Source organism: Lissotriton vulgaris, chromosome 1_2 (assembly GCF_964263255.1).
Source record: "Lissotriton vulgaris chromosome 1_2, aLisVul1.2, whole genome shotgun sequence".
Taxonomy (NCBI): Eukaryota; Metazoa; Chordata; class Amphibia; order Caudata; family Salamandridae; genus Lissotriton; species Lissotriton vulgaris.
In genome coordinates this window covers 286,628,011-286,647,166 of record NC_141686.1, presented here as the reverse complement: position 1 = coordinate 286,647,166, position 19,156 = coordinate 286,628,011, and the positions used below count along the sequence as shown (strand labels likewise).

Sequence of the window (19,156 nt, the reverse complement as noted above, 5' to 3'; positions counted from 1 at the left end):
GTTACTACAACCAACAATGACCCAAAAAAAGTAGTAAATGTACTATAGCTCAGAGCTGCTCACATCGTCTCATAGAAATCAGTGGAGGTAGAGACTTAAAATAAAACTCCACAGGAAATTGTTACATTTAGATTATTTAAATTATTTCAAAATATAAAATGGTAAAAAATTATCTAAAAGTAAAACATAAATATTTAATTTAAACATATTTTAATTACATTTTTCAAATAAAAAAATGAATGTAACATTCCTTTTTATGAAAATGTAATTAAATGTAAGTTTAGTTCTAAGCATCACTTCATAATAATACATAAAATGTAAATGTAGGTGTACTTATATAGCGCAACCTGTCACCCAAAGGGCATCCTGGCGCTTGCTTAGGGAACCCGTCCTGGTATTCCCCTGTGAGAGGCCCCGGCATGGTGTCCACAGGGTGAAAGCCAGGCATCCCGCCGCGAGGGGCCGTCGTGGAGATTAAGCAAGCTATTGCCCAGAGTTGCAGAGTGAGACCCAGTGAGTCGAGTAGGCACCGGAGCGAGAATTGTCGAGGCCGTGGAATTTTTGAGCCCGAGACCCGCTGAGGCGGGGAATCGAACCCTGGTCCACGGTCGATCCCAGCTTCCGGGTCTGCCGCCTCTAACCACTGAGCCACACTTCTCTACATAACACAGTCTCTGGTCGAAGCCTTGATTTGCGAAGTTGATGCTCTACTTTTTATACTCTTTTAGAGATGCAGGTGAGAGGCACATCATAGCGATACTGAGAAAATCCTCAGGTGCTAAATTAGAATCCCAGCTCTTCTGAATCTAGTAATGAAATCACCCCTATTGTGACACACTTAGTATTTCATCCTTGCCCTCAACTGCTGAGCTTGGCCATCTGGTTCCGGAAGAACTAGTTCATGGTGATTGTTTGTGTTAGATTTCCTACAGGCAGTAAGAATGCAGTATCCTACCTGGATCCAGTATCAGAGCAAATGGTTTCTTGTTTGGACATCAGTCAAGGAGAGTAACACTTTCCCATACTCCCGAGATTTTACATTTGTTGTCTATTGTTTCAAGCAGGCTACACTGAATTCTGTAGCTCATATTTACACAAGTTGTTTTTTTTTGTTTCAGAGCTCCTTCCTTGCCTTTTGCTGGGGGTGTTGGTTGGGCTAGCAGCAGTAGGAGACTTTATCCTTTCACTAGAATTATGCTGGAGGGGATCACAAAATTATGTGGCAGAGTTGACTAAATTATGCAGCAAGAAAAGGCAAATTATGTGGCATATTCCGGCACATTTTTTGAGAGCGTTACTTCATTATTTTGTTTTTTTTGTACATGTAAGTACTGTGTGTGCAAATATTTAACCTCATTAGTACCAGCTTATCAACTAAATACACAAATAAGCTACAGAAAGATGACCAGTTAACCTTTGCAAAGGGTCAACCAACGAATCTGCAGATTATGCAGCAGATGGTGGATTATGTAGCAAGTCCTTAACTATGCAAAAAAATAGCTGCAGCCGCACAATCACGTAATACTGTTGGCCCTAAATACGATTCTTCCTTTACCGACTACTTACCTCCTCACTGATTTTTAATGGGTGACCGAGATGGCAATTTGTCGTAGTTTCCATATGGATGAATCAATAACAGTCTTTTTCCTCTTGTGAGCCCCGCTCTGTTTCTGTGAAGGTAATGTGTTGCCACTATTGTACTATTTCTACTTGGTAAAAGGTGTTTTCAGGTGTCCACATGAAGCCACACATCATTTTGTGTTTCATTTCCGAGCCACTTTCTTGGGTGGGAAGGATGTTCTATCTCATTGGTGATTGATTTATAGGTGCCAGAAATTCCACATTGGCAGTAGCATGTTTTGTTAGTGGTGATTTGTACATACAAACATTCTGTACATTCACCTCCTTATAGACCCTAAATATATAGACTGTTTGACAAGACTTGGTTACAAGGTGCCAGCAGACTCTTTGAGAGACCAATGAAAGCAAAGCGAGGCTGTTTGCTATGTACACAGCTCCCTGTTCCATTTTTCTTTGCTTTTCAAAATGATTTCATTGTTGTAGACTGCATTCTCATGGATACTTCTACCTACAGATTCCTCACCTGTATAAGAATCCCAGATATCATACTGGATCTGGAAACTTCAATGGTCTCGCGTCACTGGTAGGGGCGCTGGCTTTGCATCGACCCCGTAAGTGGCGTCTGATGAGGTCACCAAAGCCATATAGCGCTCCCTCCAGTGCAACAACGGCAGTCCCTTTATTCCCTGCTTTTGAGGTGGATCTGGAGTGCACTCTCTCGAACAGTTATGAGTTTTCTCACAGACAGATCTCTCAGGAGCACTTATGAAAAACAAAAACTATGTTCACACACTGTAGGGATTGTGAGGGACTGGTGTCCATTAATGATTTGCCCCCTCTTTCTGCCTCTGGTACTTCGGTCTGGACCACTACTCCTGATCCTGTGACTACTGCCAGAGCATGCACCCAAAGGTATCCAGGATTTTGAGGTGAAACTCTTCATGGCCTAAGCCATGAATGAGAAGCGCAACCTACCCCACTCTAGACCTCGCTCCCATCACCATTGTCACACTCTTCAGGTGCTAAGAGGTGAAAGCACAAAAAGCACAAGAAACCATTTTAATTGTAAGTCCGATCCAGCTCCCTCTGACTCCCACAGGATCTTCATCCTCGGAATCACAGTTAGTTGTCATGGTACCTGTTGTCCCCTCTCTGATTGGCCCCACTCAGGTGACTTCATTGGACCTGGCCATGGAAGTTTTTCAACCTCCACCTCAACAATCTTTGAACTTTCCAGATCCATCCGCTCTGGGACTCCAAATTCTGACCAACGACATTTCTTAACGCCATGTACTTTGTTTTCTCCAGCGCCTCGACACCATTCAGCACTATTTCGGGCACCCTGGCGTACAGACTTCCTTAACATCGATTCTGACATTATTTGGCTCCATCCTGTCTCGACCTAGGCTGACTCCTCCATCCTTCGATCTGGCTCTGAGACACTCCACACCGCATCCACCGGCTAAATGGCTCGCCCCATCTGTTCTGATGCAGTCATTGCCTGAAATTGTGCCCCAGAACAAGTCACGCAGGGAAGCGCAAAGACTGTTGGTGGAAGAAGAGTACCGAAAAAGGATTCAATTCCTTGAACTCAACCTGCCTCTTAGCGCACTACATACATAACCTATAAGAAAAGGCTCAGATCGTTGTACCTCATGTGCCAGAGGAGATAAGGGCAGGGCACACTTCCAGGTGATTGAAAATAGTAGGAACAAAACACATAACAAAACCAAATCTGGACTGGACTCTACTGAACTGGTAGCAAGGGTCATAGGTACTTATATCTCCTTTCACAGAATTGCCAGGCTGTGCACTTCTGCTTTATCCTCTGATGTTCATGTCAACCTCATGGACATCCCATTTGATGGGCAATGCCTGTTTGTAGAAAAGGCGGATTTGTCATTGGAAAGGTTCAAGGCCAGAAAAGCTGCAGCACTCTCCCTATGACTTAATAGCCACCTCTTATAAGGGATTATCACCAATTTTGGTGCTTTTGTTGCTGCTCTTGGGGATTTTACTTTCACCATCTGCAACCTTAACCCTATCCCTCTTTCCAAAATAGTGCGAGAGTCCCAGTTCTGAAGGTCCTTTGACTCTTGGGTCAGACGGCTTCCAGTTTTCTCCTAGTCATGTATGGATGTTGGCACATGAGGGCCCTGCAGTTTTGCCTCAGAAGACAGTGGCTACTGTGTGGGTCAGACCTGTCGTAATCTCCCCCAACCCCTCATCAGAAGTGGCAGGAGGGTAACCTGAATTGCAAGAAAGCCTTCGATGCTCCTCCAGCCTTGGATACTGTAGTGAAGGATGTGTCCACCTCCGGGTGAGGATCCAGAGGGGAGATCCTAGTCTTCAGCAACAAGACTTCCCCATGGGTTCTCTACCTAGTGGCCGTCAGAACTAGGACCAACACCCACAGAAATGTAGGGATCATCCTAGATGACCAGCTCAACATAACCGCTCAAGTCGATGTGGTGTGCACCTCCTAATTCCACATCCTATGCATGCTGTGAAAAATCGTCAAATTTTTGCCTCAGAATACCAGACAGACTTTTACGCAAGCACTCCAAACAACTCCTGCACAGACTCCAGACTCCACCGCACCTCAGGAAGCTTATCTGGCTTCCCATTCACAATCACAGCCAAATCAAACTTTCCACTCACACATACAATGGCTAACACAAGACCAGAATACCTGAACAGCCGCGTACACTTTCACCAACCCACCAGACACCCACGCTCTGCCTCACAAACGTTCTCTGCATAAGCAAACGTGGATGTCGCTTATTCTCCTACATCACACCCAAGACATGGAACAGCTTCCCTCAACACATCAGAGCCTCCTCCTCACTTCTTGAGTTCTGCAAGAAGCTGAAGACCTGGCTCTTCGTATAAGCATCTGCGGCCTACATACCTGCCTAAGCGCGTGGACATCCTCTCAGGTGATTAGTGCACAATACAAATCAATAGAACATAACATAACTGGGAAATCTCCTGATGCAGCCATTCCTTGAAATTGTGCTCCTAAACAAGTTTGTCATGTAAACCTATTGGAAATGCGGGCAATGCGGTTGGCGCTCAAGGCCTTCCTCCCCTCCATCCAAAGCCGTTCCATCCAAACCTGACTGAAAATGCAACAGCAATGTGGTACATCACCAAGTGAGGTGTAGTAAGGTCTTGCTTTATTTGCTTGTAACCATCGAGTGGTGTCTCCTGCAGAAAGTAGTCTCGCACATCTTCAGCCAGTGGGGTACTCCTTAAATTGACTATTTCACCCCCTCAATGCTCAATGCCAGCAGTTCTGTGCTCTCCAGTATCTGTTGAGGAAGGCCTTGGTGAAGCCTTTTAATTGAGATGCATCTTTCAGCTGCATTACACATTTTACTCCCATACCCTTGATTCCTTGAATTCAGAGGAAAATACTCAAAGACCAGGCCCAAGTTATTATCACTGCACTGGATTGGTCAAGGATGGTGTTTTCTGCAGACTTTTAACACTCTTCCATATGTTCCCTCTGGGGTTGCCCTTCCATCTGGAACTTCTCTCCCAATCAGGTGGAATGGTTCTGCACCCCGATTGCAGAGGCCCTTGGCTCCACGCTGAGAGACTGAGCCGGGAACTCTGAACACAGTTTTTTTGTGCACAGACAGCAACGTGGACCCCTTCATGCTCAGTTGTTCCACCCTTGCAGTTCCTTCTTTCTCTTGCCTAGCGGGCATGTGCAGTAGGCACTGTCAGGGACTATTTGGCTGCATTGTCGGCATTCCTGTCTTCCAGTCCAGCCATCATTATTAAAGCCCCAAATTGTGATGTGTTTTCAGAAGGGGATGAACACTGTGTATCTTCCTCCCCTCTTTGTTATGCCACAGTGGGAGTTTTAACTTTTCTAAAGGGGACTCTGAGTCCTTGCAAAGTTGTCCTTTGAGACTGTTGACTTTAAATACTGTGTTTTTAGTGGCAGTTATCTCAGCCAGATGCGTAAGTGAGTTGTAATCTCTCAGTTCTCGTCCATCCTTCCACCTTTTATAAGTTGGTGTTGTGAACCAAGGCTTCTTTCTTGTCGAAAGTGATGACACCCTTTCACCTCAGTGATCCATCACTCTTCCTTCTTTGTATCCATCATCCCATTCCACGAAGGAGGCGGAGTGGTTGCATAGTTTAGATCCTAAGTGGAAAGTCATCTACTACTTGAATCTCACCAAGGACACGTGACTGAATGACCAGATGTTTTTGGGTTATTGTGGTGGTAAAGCAGTGCAGAAAAGGACAATATCCAGGTGGTTCATCGTTTGCATTAAGACCTTTTCTTATCTGAACAATAAGGAGCCTCCTGAAGGAATCCGGATCCATTCCACAGAAGCCAAATCGACCACTTCTGCTCTTGCCAGAGGAATTCCGATTGCAGAAATTTGCAAATCAGCAACATGGACATCCTGCACACCTTCGCCAAGGTTTACTGATTGAATGTTGAAGTGCGTAGGGATGAGCACTTTGCCAGATCCATCCTGAAGAATTTTCTCATCTAAATACATACATCACCTCTCCCCCATGGCACATTATTGCTTTGGAATCTATCCTACAGATGAGGAATCTGCAGGTAGACATATCCATCATAAGCAAAAACTAAACCTGTAGTAACTATCTTTCTGGTGAATACTCCATCTTCCTGAGATTGGTACAGTACCGCTCTGTAAATATCAGTCTGTCTTCTTGCCTAGAAGGCTTGGAAAAAGTAAATGGAAATTGACGATGTTGCGCGGGGTGGGCGCTATCTGGCTTCGGTGAGTGGCTCGGTGATCACCTTCAATACCTTGAAAGTAAATTACAGGTGGTCATCAGGCTGCTAACCAGTCCCTAGAGAGCCAGTCTTTCCTCACCAGTGTCTCAATCTGAGACCATCCCTTACAAATGTAAAGCATGCCGATTGTACTTATTTATGCAGTGACATAGGGCTGAGCCTATTTATGTACACACATGTGGTGCCAACTTCTTACATGCTGTCTTTTTGCAGGTGTTTCAGGTTCGTAAAGTACAGGGGTCAAACAATGGAAAAGTATTTGCCATGAAAGTGTTAAAGAAGGTATGTATGAAATATATGTGTTTGTTTTAAATACTGGAGGCCTAAAGAACTAATGATACCCTGACATAGGAATCCTGCTGTGATCCTCCAACACTGTTGTAGCTGTACGACACTGACCGGCCACGTCTGAGTAGATACTATCCATGTTACCTCGTTTCTTATGCCGTAGGCAAAAATAATCTGCAACGCAAAAGATACCGCTCACACCAAGGCAGAACGAAACATCCTGGAGGAGATCAAACACCCTTTCATCGTGGATCTCATTTATGCCTTCCAGACCGGCGGGAAACTCTACCTCATCTTGGAGTGCTTGAGCGGTAAGGCTTCTCGGGGTTTAAGGTGAAAAGTTATACCTCCTCGTGAAGTGCCTGAGCGGTAATGCTTTTTGTGGTCTAAGGTAGAAAGTTATACCTCCTCGTGTAGTGCATGAGCGGTAATGCCTCCTCTCTCTGGGTGGGAAGTTATACCTCCTCGTGAAGTGCCTGAGCAGTAATGCTTCTCACTGTCTAGGGGGTAAGTGATACCTCCTTGTGAAGTGTCTGAGTGGGAATGCTTCTTGCTGTCTAGGGGGAAAGTTTTACCTTCTCTTCAAGTACCTCAAGGTTTGTGAATACCACTAAGTAGATGCTTCTTGGCCCTTTGGAAGGGCAGGTTTGGGCCAAGTTACCAACTCTTGAGTGGAAGGAACAGGCAGGTATGACCCATATGTTTTCTCAAACTTACCCGGAGAATATATGTATTGGGCGCATAGCAAACCTGTCGGAGACTATCCGGCTTTTTAAAATTATTGTTCTGAGTTTTGACAACAAAGCTCACAATGGTAGTTTTAAAGGTGATATTTTAAGCCTGTTTTGGTGCAGAATAAATTAAAAAATCTGCTGAAATCAGTAAAATCTTAGCAAGAGTGAAAGTAAAGAATGTAACTATTTATGAATTAGACAACATATTATACTGTGCATTTTAAGTATACCTGCTTGCCTAATTTTCGAGCATGAAAAGGTTTCGCCACAATGCGATTTCAGTATTATTATGGACAAAATCAATATATGAGTATGAACTCGAAGCATACTATCAGAACACATGATGACTGTAATATGCACTGTTGTTCAATAACGAATAATGACTTATATGGTCTTAAAACAAATACAAAGAGATGATAGACGGAGTGCTAAAACTTTTCAGACACTCACCCCCAGTCACAGATCTGGGTTGAAGCCATCATCATTCTTTAGCTCACTTCACCACCCCAGTTCAGACATAGCTATGTGGAAATCAGTCTAACCCTGCTCCTCAGGGGAACAGTCCAGCCCGAACTGCCAAGCCATGTCTTCCCTGGACCGGAAACAAGCATCCTGGGACCGGTTTCGGGGTAACACCCCTCATCAGCAAGGCTAGCTTGAATCCAGTGGCCTTAATTCTTAATGCACAACCAAGTAATAAAAATACGATATGAGGTGCTCCTCAAAGATATCTACGACAAGCCCTGATCCTTTAAGGGCTGGGCGAATGCTTTCCCTCAGCCATGTCCTTGAGTAGTGGTAGTTTCTGGTTGGTTCTGTCATCCTGGAGTGCTCAAAAAAAGAATTCTTTGACGAATGTTGTATGACCGCCTTTAGTCAGTGTCTAGGATGTAATACTTTTGAGTGGTGTAGAGGGTAAAGCTCATCCCAAGGCCCTTGAGCAATAATGTTCTGGAGTGTCTGTCAGGAAAGCTTTCCCTCATGTGGGAGTTCCAGAACAGTAATGCTTTGAGGGGACGAGAGGTTAAAACGAGAACAAACTGATTTCTAAAGACAGTACTAGTGAGTATATTTAAAACAAGACACGACTGTCTCGGGGGACCACTGGGAAAGAGCACGGTGAGCTGGGCAGCTTGAGTAGGATGAAGTAAAGTACTTGGAGTTAGTTGGCCATCACGGCTTGGATGTAATAACCCCTCGCTTAGGAAACCTATCATGATATCCAAAAGACTTGGAGGGAAATGCATTCATTGCTGGTAGTTGGAAAAATGCAGATTGTTTTTGTCTTCTGATCTCAGAGTGCAATTGCTATTTTCTAGGATTGGTTTATAAAGCCTGGAAAAATATATTACTTGAAGATCTAAAGTCACACAGTCGTCCCTAGACAGTTGCAAAAATGCCAGTTCCTTCTTTGTCAAACTCGCCGTGCAGAAAACCATGTGCCAAAATGAACCACGAAGCAGTCCACGAAGGTTCTTGCTGCCTCATCTTTCCTGATGACTCCACACTCATCAAGGCCGAAACAGAGACCAGTTCTGATTTGTCGAAAGGCAACCCATCAAAATACGGAACTAGTCTACCGTTTCACTCGGTGTTATTTGCAGACCGCCTGAGTGGCTCTGGGCAGCCACTCCCCATTGCTGGGGAATTGTCATCTTCCTGACTGTTTACTGGTCCAGAATGTTAATTCTGTCATATCTGCACTATGGGGAAACCTGGGTAGATTTTGCCCACATTTTGATTACCACTGTATGGCTAGCACTTGATTGTTTTTGTGGAGGGGACACCCTACAGGATATCACTTTGTAGTCTCTTGTGAAATATTCGTTAGCCGTTTTATTTGAAACATTTCCCTTAATTCTGTAATTTAATAGTTTGTGATTCACATGCATCACCCAGTTTCAAGGCTAATACTAAACGTTTCGGGATTGAAATCAGTTCATCAGATGAAAAGACACAAATACATATTACAACCTGTAAATAATACACAATTTCTGACTTCTTTACTCTTTCTCGCCTCTCTATTCAACCGCCCAATTCTGTATCTGATCCAAGTGTGCAGAGAATATGTGCATTATTGGTCATGTAGGGTCACATAGCAGACAGTGGTGGGTGATCAAAGACTTACTAAAACATTATTAAATTAATCAAAGGTAACAGGGGTAAAACCATACCCAAGTTTCAAGTGCAACCAAGTGGCTATCTGTCGGCAAATACTTATCACAGCTTAAAAAAACACCTATCCATTGTGAGCCGTAGTCACATGCTCTTTAAGAAGATAATGTTTCTTAATAAAGTAAATCTACAGCAAGGATTTGATAGGGTGGACTTGAGCTGGTGAATATATCATTTATTGATCTGTCATGATCAATGGGGTACTTTTTATGAGAAACAACAGTTGCAGTGTTCTTTCTCCTCTGCTTTCAAGTCCACCAAAACCAAGTGAGAATAACCAAATAGAATGTCTCCATCAAATAAACACTGAAGACTAGATGAGGAGGAGCGTCAAACTGCAAAGCAGAAATTCACATCTGTGTGGCCGATGGGGTGTACTGTTTGGAACGGCAGCTCCAGGCAGAGTCCCACAGTCTGCATGCACTGAACCAGCCCAGGCTTTGAAGAGATACTGTTAGTTGGTGTGCAAACTGAAGCACAGGGTTTGCCAGGTCCAGGGACTGAACGTACTTATCAATCAATCAGCAAAATGTGTAAAGCGTGCTACTCACCCGCTAGGGTCTCAAGGCGCTGGGAGGAGGGGGGGACGCTACTGCTCGAACAGTCAGGTCTTGAGTTGCTTCCTGAAGGAGAGATGGTCCTGGGTAAGCCGGAAGTGGGCGGGGAGGGAGTTCCAGGTCTTGGCCGCCAGGTAGGAGAAGGATCTTCCTCCGGCGGTGGTTCTGCGGATTCGTGGGACGGAGGCGAGGGCGAGGCTGGCGGATCGAAGCTGGGGGGTGAGTGTGTAGAATGTGAGGCGGCTGTTGAGGTATTTGGGGCCCGTGTTGTGGAGAGCCTTGTGTGCGTGGGTGAGGAGCCTGAACGTGATCCTCTTGCTGACTGGGAGCCAGTGCAGGTCTCTCAGATGGGCAGAGATGTGGTCGTGGCGGGGGATGTCCAGGATGAGTCGTGCAGAAGCGTTCTGTATGTGCTGGAGTCTTTTCTGAAGTTTGGTTGTGGTTCCCGCGTAGAGGGTGTTCCCGTAGTCCAGCCGGCTGGTGACGAGGGCCTCGGTCACCGTCTTCCTGGTTTCGGTGGGGATCCACCGGAAGATCTTACGGAGCATGCGCAGGGTGTTGAAACAGGATGACAAGACGGCGTTGACTTGTTTGGTCATTGTGAGCGAGGAGTCCGGGATGAAGCCCAGGTTGCGTGCATGGTCCGTTCGCTTGGGGGTGGAGCCCAGGGCCGGGGGCCACCAGGAGTCGTCCCAGGCAGAGGGAGAAGGTCCCAGGATGAGGACTTCCGTCTTGTCTGAGTACAGTTTCAGACGGCTGAGCTTCATCCATTCTGCGACGTCTTTCAATCCTTCCTGGAGGCTGGTTCTGGCGGTGGTGGGGTCGTTGGTGAGGGAGAGTATCAGCTGGGTGTCGTCAGCATAGGAGATGATGTTAAGGTTGTGTTGGCGTGCGATGGCTACAAGGGGGCTCATGTAGACGTTGAAGAGGGTGGGGCTGAGCGAGGATCCTTGCGGGACGCCGCAGATAACTTCGGTGGCCGCGGAACTGAACGGGGGGAGGCGGACTTTCTGGGTTCTTCCGGCGAGGAACGAGATGATCCACTCCAAGGCCGTTCCTTGGATTCCGGTGTTGCTGAGGTGCTGTACTAGGGTGCGGTGGCATACGGTGTCGAAGGCTGCAGAGAGGTCTAGGAGGATGAGGGCGGCTGTTTCCCCTTTGTCGAGCAGGGCCCTGATGTCGTCGGTAGCAGCGATGAGGGCGGTCTCGGTGCTGTGGTTTGCTCGGAAGCCGGACTGCGAGGGGTCGAGGGATCCGTTTGACTCGAGGGAGGTGGAGAGTTGTTTGTTGACTGTCTTCTCGATGACTTTGGCAGGAGCGAGGTGGGGCGGACGTTCTTGAGGTCCGAGGCAGAGTGGTAATCTGAAGTCCTAGGTCTGTTGGCATTCAGTAGACATTGCTGTGTGGACCTAGGGGTTCTCCACGGCTATTTGGGGTGTTTTTTTAGGAGTATCCAGAAATGCTCAGCCCTGCGTGGAATCATTCCTGACGTGACAAATCAGCAGGGCTTCTACGCACATGACCTGATGAGTGCTATACACTTTGGGGTCCCTCGGTGATCAGCAGTCTTTCAGCAATGCCTCTTTGCATCTGCCTACAGAGGCCATGACGCCCTTTCATCTGTCTATGCAGGTGTTACCGAGCAGGTGGTTCTTCTTGAGCAGGACTTTGAGGTCTATGACTTCAAACTTCCTCTTTGCATGAGCGCCCTCCTGGGCTTGCACACCATGACGGCCAGAAGCATTCAAGTCCTGGGAATATCTCTGTTGGGTCCTCTGTAGTTCGCCAGATACCAAGGGCGTAGAGTTCCTCCAGCTCTCCAGGTTTGTGATCTTGATTTTCCTTTTGATCTGAAAATATCCCTAAAACAAATCTTCAGAGATGTTTAATTCTGACCCAACCCTTAGGACTTTCTAGAAACAGTACATTTCTAACTACAGAGTTGAAAACGTCACTGTAGGTTGTCTGAGTAGATGGTACTAGAGTGGTGCCCACTAAAGCCCTTGTGCCAAAGTCCTTTTGTAGTAACAGGAATGCTATCAGGTAGTAAATGGTGCAATAAAATATGGCAGTAGCTCTTGGAGAATCCCAAATCTCCAAGTCCAGCTCATCTGTTACCATGGCCTTTTTGACCACCACTGTCTCCTGCCCCCCGGCACGTGCACTCTTTGGTGGTTATGACACATTACAGATTTTTGATGAATTCATGTAGCTATACTTGGTATTAATTATCTGTTTTCATTCTAAGTTTTAGTTCTCAGTGATATTCAGTCGGGGAGCAGGCTGAGTTAAAACATTACTGTTTGCTATGTCAAACTGCAGCAGGGAGCCCCCCTACCATGCTAGACTGGCAAAGCCCATCCAATGACTCTTCCTTCTTTGGATTTGTGAGTCCCCGATCACTTTTTTAGAGCAGCCACCTTTAAAAAAAAATGTTTTACAAAGATGCTTACTTGTGGTTTTTTCTCCATAAAGTCTTGGGAAATCAGTATGAGAATTTATATTTTGATGAAAGATGATTGTTTGCTGCTGATTATCTCCTCTGTTAAGAGTTGATTTTTTCCAGGTTCTAGTGTACATCACATGAATTTGTTTTCTGTTCGGCAGCATTCTGTGTCTGCTCTGCTCATCTCCTTTCTGCTGCTTCCCTCCACAGGTGGGGAATTATTCATGCAACTGGAGCGGGAAGGAATATTCCTGGAAGACACGGCTTGGTAAGTCTGTTGTATGGCAGATGCTTCTCAGTAGTGACTTTAACCACTGCCAACCCCCTTCAAGTGCCCAGATCAGGCTGAGCCAGGCCCAGTGTGGTTCTTCATGTATTATCCAGCTCTTTGTTCAGATGACCCTTTAGCAGCCTATGCTTTTTGTTATGCTTTTGCTCCACTGTTAGTGTGTTTTGGCTCATTGCAAAACGTACCCGTCTGTGGTTGATTCTGCGCCCCTTGTGCTGTCACCACACCCTTCGTAATGTTTCTTCCAGCACTTCATTTGCTGCATTGCTCGTTACGTTGTCATAGAGATATCCATGTTTTCTACGCAGCACAAGCTGCTTTCTTTGGTGCATGTAGAGCTCTGTTGTGCACAGACTTGATCTGATGTGGTGCTTTGTTACTGCTCAAGGTAGCCTACTCTCTTGCCCTGTGCTCTCTCTCACTCATTAGCTGCGATTCTGTGACCAGTAGGATTGACTATGTTACATCTTGTCTTGCTTATTGTCAAACCTTGTTACACTGATTATACTGGTGTCATCTGCAGAGTTTGGCCATGATTTATTGTGTCCAGTTTTGCAGGCATTTTTCCCAGCCATCTTTGTCAAGCATCATCTGGTGTTCCTTGGCACATTGTTCATTAGCAGTCTAATGCGGTTTCTTTGCTCCGTTGTTCCACGTTCAGTGCTATTGCTGGATTTGCCTTTTTATGTTGTTCAGATTTTCAGTCGGGTGCTTTGTTTTTCAGTTTTTACCTGGGCGAGATCACACTTGCTCTGGGTCATCTGCACTCTCACGGCGTCATTTACAGGGACCTGAAGCCAGAGAACATCATGCTGAGCAATCAAGGTAGGTGAGGAGGACGGAGCGGGCCGGAGAGGGTGAGGACAGAGGAGGTGGGGAGATGTGGAGGCACATTGCAGTGCACTATGCTGCTAGTGCTGGGGTATCAACGATAATCTGTGGTCCAGAGCAGGTAGGAATGAAGGGGGTAGATTGGGGAGGAGGGCAATAATGCTTCCGTGAGGCTAGCGGCTGTGGAGAGTGAGATGAGACTATTTTAAATCTGGGTGAAAGTTTTGTGGATGGTGACAAAGAGCTGCGAGGCTCAAGAAAAAGCAGGAGACATGAACTGCTTCAGTACTACTCTGTGAATGCCACTTGGGGTCACTGCATTAGCTGCTCCATCCTGCTGTGGAGTCTTGGTCTCCTTTTCGCTTCCCTGACCTTCAGCTGTGATTCCTTTCGGTAAGGGTTGTGTCTTTCACTCTGCACCTGTGAGGCTTATTATGCAGCTGGACTGCTCTGTGAATCCTCCCCAAGAGTGATGCATCCACCCATCTATCCTTCCAGGTGACTCTAGTCTCCTTCCCCCATTTGATAGCTACAGACATTGAAGAGGAGAGCACACTTTTACTGAGACGGCCTACTAAAGGCCACTCTCCCAAGGCAGCTTGGAGTTTGCACACTGGCCTTTCCAGACCATGCGGCGGCCCTGTGCCCCAGATTTGTTGTGAGATGTGCCCATGTATATTTAACAATGTCCTTTAAAGTTCCCTGTCCCATTGGACACTTCATCCATGCGCCCTTGTTTTTGCTCTAAGGTACGTGTAGCAAGTGTCTGCATCCAAGTATTGGGTCAGGCAATATCACAGTTCAAGCTCTCCCCATAATAAGCCTTCCACTTACCTCTATCATAACTGCGTACGTTCCTTTTCTGCAATCCTGTCCCCACTTACAGCCACTTGATCACGATGTCTGGATAATAGCAGCTTACATCCTTTCTCTTATTTACTACCCTGTTCTCATTTTCAATCAGTTGATCTCTCTGTGTGGATATCATCAGCTCTCATCCTTTCTCTTATCGCAGTCTTTTAAGAATAAGATCTCTTCAGTCTTGTATGTTGTTTTTCTCTGCAATTACTGTGCCCAGACTAAAACCTCGAGCACCTCCTTTAGCACGAGCAATGCAGTCTCACCAACCACTTCACATTTTGCACTGTTTCCCTTTGCTCCTCCAGGACTAGTGGTGATACTGGTATCATTGTTATGTCTTTTCCACTAACTGCTTTTCAATCTTTATTTTATTGTCGAAATCCCATGTCACACAACTGGTTTAGCAGGTAGTTCACAGTTGAAAATTGCCAGCATTGATTAAATGCACGGAAGTTGTTCAGATGCCCAGCAAACCAGCATGCCGACACTTACACCATTTGGGAGCAGTGCAGCTGTGAGATAAGGAAGTGGGCTATTAGTGTTTAAAAACAATAATTTTGGATGGACATTAAGGTTCTCCTCACTACTCCTGGACTGTTGGGTCTACAAACGGACTAATTATTCCTCCAAACGGAGGGCGTTAGTATCGGAGGCTCTAGGACATCTGTGGTGAAGACCAGTGCTCACCATGGATATTGCTAATTAACTCACAATCTATCTAGGACCCAGAGCAAATACCTTGATGCTTAGCCCCTTCTCTTCTCTAGTGTAACTTCCAATGCACTCTCAAGTCCCTGTACGTGCTTCTCCCCATCTTTCTACTAAGGTCACTGTCTTTGCTCTTGATCGAAGAAGACTTCACTCCGACACTCAGTTCTGTTTTCACTTTTCTGTTTTTTTCCTCCCACTGCATATCCACCCCATCCAACCTTAAACTGCTCTAGTTTTCTCTTTTATCATTGATTGCTCCTGAGGTCTTGATGGGAGTGGTAGATGGGGGAGGGGAGGGGAGTGGGATGGTTGTGTGAAGCTTCTAGGGGAGTTGTAGATTGGGGAGGTGGGTGAAGGGGAGTGGGATTGTGTGAAGCTTCTAGGGGAGCAGTAGATAAGCTGTGGCTCTAGAGGAGGTAACCAAGTAATTTTATAGGAGTAGGAGATTTGGAAAGGGTACTACAGATGAGCGGTATGTATTCCTTTTGGGGTCTTTGAAATGTGAGGTTTTGTGGGTGGGAGAATGGGGGTAGGGGAGAATGGGGGTAGGGGAGAATGGGGGTAGAGTGAGATGGGCCGCTTGGAAAGCGCGAAGTGTGGTTTGGGAAGAAGTACAAGCCTTAGAGGCATGTTGATAGCTGCTGACACATTCTCCAACAGCATCTGATCTCCTGTTCTCTCTTCACAGGCCACGTGAAGCTGACAGACTTTGGCCTGTGCAAGGAGTCCATCCATGATGGGTCCGTCACCCACACTTTCTGTGGGACGATTGAATACATGTAGGTAAGGCACTTGTGTGCCTGTCCGTATTACACTAAACACAGTAAAGCGCACACAAAGGCAGCATTGCATGGGCTGCCACATTCGCTCACTTTTGCTTACACCAGCTTGTTGAAGTTTGGAGCAGGGCATTTTCTTTACAACCGTAGTTTTGGACCTTGTTTTATGCGTTAATAACATTATTTTTCACCTTCTCTGCAGGGCCCCGGAGATTCTTGTTCATGCTGGGCACAATCGGGCTGTAGACTGGTGGAGCCTCGGAGCGCTCATGTACGACATGCTCACGGGATCGGCAAGTTCTCTGCTCACTCTTTGTCCTGGTTGACTGTTGCAAGTGTAAGGGAATGGGCTGCACGCTGTGGTGCACCTTCTGATTGAATTAGGAAGTGACATCATAGGCAATAGGAAGCACCATCAGTTATTCCGTAACATCAATGACTAAAGTGACAGCAGACAGCCCCACTCCCTTTAGACTAATACAAAGGTAAAATCCCAGTAACGGCTGTACCGCTTCCTTTAGACAGGAAGTTACTTAAGACGCAAGTGACTGTGCTTCAGGTTGAAAAAAGTAGATGTCGCACAAAGGAGTGTCATTCCGAAACAGAAAGTTGTTTGGTCAAGCAAATTTGTTGCCTCCGAATGTAGGAGAAATTGCCATCGCATGACCTTTTGTTCCACAAACTGCATCAATTAGGAATCTCATAATAGTAAATGCATTGGCATCAGGTGTTGTTTTTGCATGTGCCCAATTCTGTGGCATGAATTTTCACTCATTAATACCAAAAGCAATCACATTTGTTTCTTTCTGTTGCCTGTGATAGGACTGTCAGTAATACCGCTCTCCAGGCATTATCACCCTTACAGACTGAAACAAACTGATCTTTGGAAAGTGACATTACAAGCCAGAAGGATTTACTAATAGCTGATTCTATGTCCATTTATGAGAGGAAGTGACCTCACGGGTATTTTGGCCTGCTAGAGAGAAACACGATCACAAGACTCCAGTGACTTGATTGGGCGTGTTGGGTGTTGAATCACCTTGAACGTTAGGGCATGGGAGAATGGGCTAAGGATACTTGGCCTCTCTCCGCGGCTGGATACACCCAGAAGATGAAAAGCTGGTTCCTCAACACAGGTGCTGTCCGTTGCAGCAGGAAATCCTGCTTGCTACAGCCATAAATTGAAGTGACCGCATGAACTTTCTGCTCTCTGCAGCCATAACCATGAGTGACGTCATGAGATGCTGCTCCCTGTAGCCCCTAACCAGAAGTGACATCACAAGATGCTGCTCCCTGCAGCCATAACCAGAAGTGACATCACAAGATGCTGCTCCCTGCAGCCATAGCCAGAAGTGACAACACGAGGTGGTGCTCCCTGCAGCCGTAACCAGAAGTGACATCACGAGATGCTTCTCCCTGCAAGCCGAAATAGAAAGCAACATTTCGCCCCACATTCTACAGTAGGTCACATGCTCTGCACACTCCTGGGCATTGACGCTGCAAGTTGTACATCTTCCTTGAGCCACTGGGAAGTGAAATGCTCTCATAGGTTTGTGATAACAATTTATACTAAATAGTAGATCCTCCAGCCTCTGTGCTAATGGGATCTTTAGAATCCCTGTGCGGAGACAGTAATAATGCTTATCAGTCTGTAGTTTAGGAGTTGCTAGTAGTATGGCTGAAAGTGACAGTACAAGGTGCTGCTCTAGTAGAGAATCCCACAAAACTCCACCTTCCCCTGACTGTATCCAGGTGTGTCATTGCTGCACCACTCCTGCCTTCCCTCCCTTGGTGTACTATTGCGCTCTTTGTCATACACTTGGCACTACCACAGCTATTTCAGCTGACCTGGTCTCCTTTGTTACTTTCAGCCGCCTTTTACTGCAGAGAATCGGAAGAAGACCATCGATAAGATACTGAAGGGAAAGCTGATATTCCCACCCTACCTCACCCCGGACGCACGTGACCTCCTGAAGAAGGTACAGTAATACTCCTCTCGCTCACTGTCCGCTTCTTTCTTAGGGAGGTTAAGTAAATGCAAGACAGATATTCCTAACATGCGATCTTTGTTAATTCCTTTTGCTTTCGATGGCTCAATCCTGCATCAAGTAAAACGTGTTACCAGGTGCTCCAAGGTGGGTGAGGTCAAATTGTTAGTTGCTATCCTGTAGAAGATTCTGATCAGCACCCAAACCTGCACACAAAACCGTCCACTTTAATGCTGCAGTCTCGTGCGGGCGCCATTATTCCACTTCCTACCACATACAGCCCACCTCCTGACTCTCCACTTTGCCTCATGTCGTATCGTACGCACTTCAAAGTACTTCATACCCCAGAATCTAGACTCTCTTCAGAGAGATAATGACCTACACGTCAGATTATAGTTCTTCTCACCCACCAAGCCTATGTACAGCATATGACACAACAACTTGCTTCTGAGTTTCCATCGTGGTCACCTTGACTGATCTGTAGACTACCTGTAGTTAGTAATCATTAAGTTCTTGATTTGATCGAATCCCTATAGTGTTGGCAATACATGTTCTTCACCAGACGCACCACGACTCTACCCTCAGAGCGCCGTAATCTGTAGAAAAAGACTTTTCAGTTTTCTCTGAAAATACAGCAAATTGTGTTCTAATCTCCACTGCAGAGCTAGATATTAGCACCCATCGTGGAAGCGGATTTGTACTCCTCTTAAGGCTCTTAGGATCAGTGAGAGTCCTTTAAAGGCACATTTTAATTCCTTTCTGAGTGTATTATAGGCATTGAGGTCCAAGAAGATAAACGGTGCTAACAACCGGACAATTTTATATTACAAAGCTGCTCTGTAACTTCCTGTATGGACCCACAGTACAGAAATAGTCTAGTCTTGGTCTTGATTTCTGTGATCGTACGCCCAAATGTTTCCATTCCAAAATTTCTGAGATTTACTTTTCTTTGGACGGTCTTAATTATGAGCCCTCAATCCCGGCCCAAAAGACTAATTCCACAGTCCCTAGTCCTCCACAGACTAAGAAGAGGGATGTTTGCCTGCTTTTCTCCCTCTATTTAATGAGAAGACCGACCAGCTTATACGGGGATTAAATCGGGTTCCACACTTGAACCATGC

The 19,156-nt window shown here is 45.9% G+C and overlaps 1 protein-coding gene across 1 annotated transcript in view; it reads left to right on the top strand.

Moving 5' to 3' along the window:
* The window catches only part of RPS6KB2 (ribosomal protein S6 kinase B2), a 165,718-nt gene that overhangs the window by 45,247 nt on the left and 101,315 nt on the right, over positions 1–19,156 (top strand). Inside the window, exons 4-10 of the mRNA XM_086953253.1 lie at positions 6,590–6,658; positions 6,828–6,975; positions 12,787–12,844; positions 13,590–13,690; positions 15,957–16,047; positions 16,250–16,340; positions 17,919–18,026. Coding sequence (XP_086809379.1) covers positions 6,590–6,658; positions 6,828–6,975; positions 12,787–12,844; positions 13,590–13,690; positions 15,957–16,047; positions 16,250–16,340; positions 17,919–18,026 — 666 coding nt within the window. The remainder of the gene's footprint in view (positions 1–6,589; positions 6,659–6,827; positions 6,976–12,786; positions 12,845–13,589; positions 13,691–15,956; positions 16,048–16,249; positions 16,341–17,918; positions 18,027–19,156) is intronic.